The sequence below is a fragment of the Gymnoscopelus braueri genome (genome assembly GCF_963280865.1).
Source record: "Gymnoscopelus braueri genome assembly, chromosome: 17".
NCBI classification, from domain to species: domain Eukaryota; kingdom Metazoa; phylum Chordata; class Actinopteri; order Myctophiformes; family Myctophidae; genus Gymnoscopelus; species Gymnoscopelus braueri.
Window position 1 is genome coordinate 20,356,894 of NC_137617.1, and position 4,498 is coordinate 20,361,391.

Consider the following 4,498-nt stretch of genomic DNA (forward strand, 5'->3'; position numbering starts at 1 on the left):
CTTTGCGCGCTCTCTCTCTCTCTCTCTCTCTCTCTCTCTCTCTCTCTCTCTCTCTGTCTCTCTCTTTCTGACTCCAACACAGCTCTGTCACTCACTGGCTCACTCCATCTCCCACACACATACTCCATCCACATCTCTCTGTGTGTGTTGTCTCCGGGGGGGGATCCTCGGCGTGTCTTGTGTTTTGAGCCAGGTGGTCGCGTTGTGTTTCTCCCAGCAGTCACCATTTCCACCCCAGAGAACTCCACGCTGGCAGCGCAGCCCCGTCCACGGCTGAGCATCGGGAGGAAGACCCTGGTAGCAGCTGCTGTGGGGGTCATGTTGGTCTTGGTCCTGGTCATCCTAATCCCCGTGCTGGTGAGCTCCGTGGGCACCGGCGGCACCGAGGACAGCGCCGGCCACTACGAGATGCTGGGCACTTGCCGCATGGTGTGTGACCCGTTCCCCAGCATGGGGTCGACGGGCGCGCAAATAGGCACGGACGTCGCCACGCCGGGCCTTCAGACGGACAACGTAGGAGACGCCCCGAGTGACCACAGCATCGGCCCCCCGCTGCCCACCTACAGCGCTCACGGTCCACAGGGTAAACCGGGACGCTCTGGCAAGCCCGGACCTCCGGGGCCACCCGGAGAGCCCGGCCCACCGGGGCCCAAGGGACCGCCGGGAGACAGCGTGGACATGGTCAGGACGGGGCTCCTCGGCGTCGGGGGGAAAGGGGCAGTCAGCACCGCCACGTACAGCACCACGCCCCGCGTGGCGTTTTTTGCGGGACTGCGAAACCCACAAGAAGGTTACGATATTTTGCGGTTCGACGACGTGGTGACCAACATCGGGGATAATTTCGAAGGCACGACGGGCAAGTTCACGTGCAAGATCCCCGGTACCTACTTCTTCATCTACAACGTGCTCATGAGGGGAGGGGATGGCACCAGCATGTGGGCTGACCTGATCAAGAACGGCCTGGTGGGTAGCCAGTTTTATTCTTTGATATACCCACTCACACTATCACCTGAATACATTAGGCAGTTAAATAAATGATTTACGGAACTGGCTGTTACAGTTGAATAATGAATCCTGCAAAATATCACAATATAGAACCGAGTTCTTATTGTCCAAGCCCTGAATGATGTACTGGAATGAACTCAAATGGACATGCTCAGGGACTATAGCGTGTGTAGTTGGCTGACAGTCTATAATGGCTAGTCATGCATTCATGTGTATCATGATTTTGGTCTGGTGTTGCAGTCTGCCGTAATGACAATGCACAGTGGCAAGCTGCCAGCTCGTGTATTTTTGCTTATTACGCATCCAGCGGTGTATGCCGTGAAGTGAACGACATACACACTACATCGCTATCTCAACTCTGCACTCCTCAAAACACAGCCTGTGGTGCAGTCCAGTTCAAAGCATGTGCCGTTTGAAATACAACAGCACAGGGTCCAGGAAGCGCGATGCGCTGGTAAGCGTTATCCGACTACCAGTCAAGCCGAGCCTTTTAATACCGAATTGTGATATTTCCCATGTTCATGGATAATCATAATCTTCTAATGTGTTTTAAGCCCTGGGTGCCAACATTGATCAAAGACCACAGAAATGTTGAGCCTAGACATTTCCCTGCAAGCACTTTAATCCACGGCTCTGAAATTGCATTACAAATCTGCATGACATCATAAATATAGTTGAACTGTGTACCTGCACCTGTTGGGGATATGGAATACAGACTGCTTGCGTGAAGCAGCATTTACCAGTAACTGAGAAAAAGACTTTGGTAAGTACCATTGTGTTGCAAAGTAAAAAGGTAATTCTGGCCACCTGCACTACAATACCTTACATTGTTAAGAGAGAATGGGTGGAGGGCAGGGTCACTAGGGATGCTGAACAAACAGAGAGAGGAGAAGAGGGAAGAGAAGGTGAAGACTGAGATGCCCTCATCCCTCTCACACCCATCATCAGACTGTCAGCAGTAGCTGAGCTTGTCTTCTCGAACCCTGAGGATACCTTTACATGCACTCCAATCTCACTCAGCTTGCACTAATTAGGGCCTTGTACTAGCCTTTTCTTTTTCTTTTTTTTACAATGTATGTTTGAAAACTATTGGCACAATCTGTCAAAGGCAGTTACACCACTTTGCTGGTGAAGTTTACAACATGGCAACCCTTATCATTACATATTAGTTCAGGCTTAAGATGGATATATGTCCTTTGGTGGTTAGCTGTCTGAGCTAAGACAGCCTCCCCAAGCACAAGTCTCACTTTTGTGCCATCGCAGACATGTGAGAGGGGTTTTGGCACTTCACTCTGGATTTAGCGCCACTCTGGTTTTATATTTATTTATTTATTTTATGTAATCAGCCTGCGTTGACACAATGACACACTGTATTAGGGACACATGGGATTTTCAGCACTTCCCCTTATGACATGTTAAAGTAAGAGCAGACCATTACACACTGCCTTCCCTCCCAGACTGACTTAGACCTAGTTTTTTAAGGTGAGTCACTGACTTAATTTACTCTGGGGGGGGGGCGGGGGGGGATATTTGCCACAGGGAATAGATTTTACACACATTTTTATTCAGTGTGACCTTCTAAATATCTTTGCAAATAATGATAGTTACTGCCAGTAAATCAGTAAATGAGCAACTGATGTTCATTTACTTCACCAAAATCAATCAACTTAGATGGTGCCATCGTTTGATGTTATTGTTTCCGCCAGATTGCCAATAACATTTTTGCAAGAGGATTTGTTCAACTGCCTTCTTAATACAGATGTAATAGGCTACCAAAGGTAATTGCCAATTCTGTTTTAAACACCAGTTTCTTCACCTTACACTTACCCACTTCTCTCTCTTTTCCCCTGCATTGTCTTACTGCAGGTCAGGGCCAGTGCCATTGCCCAAGACCAGGACCAGAGTTATGACTATGCCAGCAACAGTGCCATCCTTCATTTGGACGCGGGAGATGAGGTCTTCATTAAACTGGACGGGGGCAAGGCTCACGGAGGCAACAGCAACAAATACAGCACATTCTCAGGGTTCATCCTCTATGCCGACTGAGGGCCAGTCGGAAACAGGACAGGGGCACAGGGGTGAAAGGTCGCCACCACAGGACATTCACTTCCTGACGTTCATTTTGCTTCACACATAAGGTTGATGCTGCCCCTATCCACAGATATTTCACAAATATCTCCATTGTTTAAAGTTGGTTATAAAAAAAAGTACAGTAATTAGGGCCATGGATCTGTGGTTATGGGTAACTGTCTACCACAAGCTGGTGTCATTCCTTTTTCATCCGTCTATTCCATTGTGATGCAATGCTACTGACGTGAAGCACACAAGCAACATGAAAGTGACAGGCGTCACGATGTGCCACGGGAAGGTGTGGTGGCAATTTTGACAGTGCTGAAGAGCATCTGTCATTTTTGAGCTCCTGTTTCAAATTCAAGTCTGGGAAAACGCGACGGTCACACGACTGCACTAGTGCAGTCCTTTGCTACATGCTTCACATGATTAACTTCTCTCACGGTCTGTGTACGATAACATGTTGTGCTTTAATGCTTGGGGGGGAGGGGGTTCTTTGCCACATGCGACGCTAATTTATCAAACATTCAGTCATGAATGAGATTGTGATTATAGATGACAGTCTGATGTCACAAAATGTCTCGTGTCACAGTGTGATGAGTCGAAACTGGTGTCATTAATATCCCAAACGTATTTGGCATATTGTTAGTGTATGTACAATGTTGTAAATTTGATGTTGTGCGCAATTGCAGTCGAAGCAGTGTCTATCCCGCACATACAGTGAATCCTTCTAATTGTGTAATAAAAAATGGCATAGACTGTATTTGTATATTGATGTTGATGATTATTTTGTGTGGGGAGCTTCTCTTTGTAAATGTTTTAGATCTCCGATTTCACAAGCGCCATCTATGCTGTTTTTTCTGCTGCATGCACGTTCATGCACACATTGATTTCCAATGTATGTCCGGTGACTGCGCTGAAAAGGAAATTACATGTGATGTTTGACAATAAGCAGACGAGGGCTTAGGGAATATAATGTTTTCTTTTATATTCTGTGCTTGTCCATGACTGTTGGTAATAAAAAAAGTTGTTGGTTTTTTTTATTGAGCTCTCAGACCACTTGGTTAATGTCATTCCCTTTAATCTGGTTGTTAATCATATGCTGTGATCATTCACTGACCTGCTGCTGAAACCCCTTAGTTTGTACAGCTAAAAGGTGATGGGGGGGGCGCCTCAGCTGAACTGCAAGGGCCAATCAAAGCAGCGACGAGGAGAGCCGAAGGGAATGCGAGAAGAGGCTCACAGCTGTGTTTAAATGCCAAATGACTCGGAGAGATAATTGCATCTCACAATCCATGTTTTCCCCTGCTCTCTTTTAATGGGCGTGGAGACCACGCGTTGAAGATGCAGAGAGATGGCAAGCGAGAGAGAAGAGACGGGCGTTAGAACATATCATGGCAGAGCTCAGATGAGTGCTGGGAAG

The 4,498-nt window shown here is 47.4% G+C and overlaps 1 protein-coding gene across 1 annotated transcript; it reads left to right on the plus strand.

The window, feature by feature from the left end:
* Positions 1 to 219: 219 nt before the first annotated feature.
* On the plus strand, positions 220 to 3,051 carry LOC308104537 (C1q-related factor-like; the record flags this gene model as incomplete). Its single annotated transcript, XM_080454977.1, has 2 exons — positions 220 to 963; positions 2,872 to 3,051. The coding sequence occupies exons 1-2, from the start codon at positions 319 to 321 to the stop codon at positions 3,049 to 3,051; spliced, it is 825 nt and encodes a 274-aa protein (XP_080311103.1). The 5' UTR covers positions 220 to 318.
* Between the last annotated feature and the right edge of the window lie 1,447 nt (positions 3,052 to 4,498).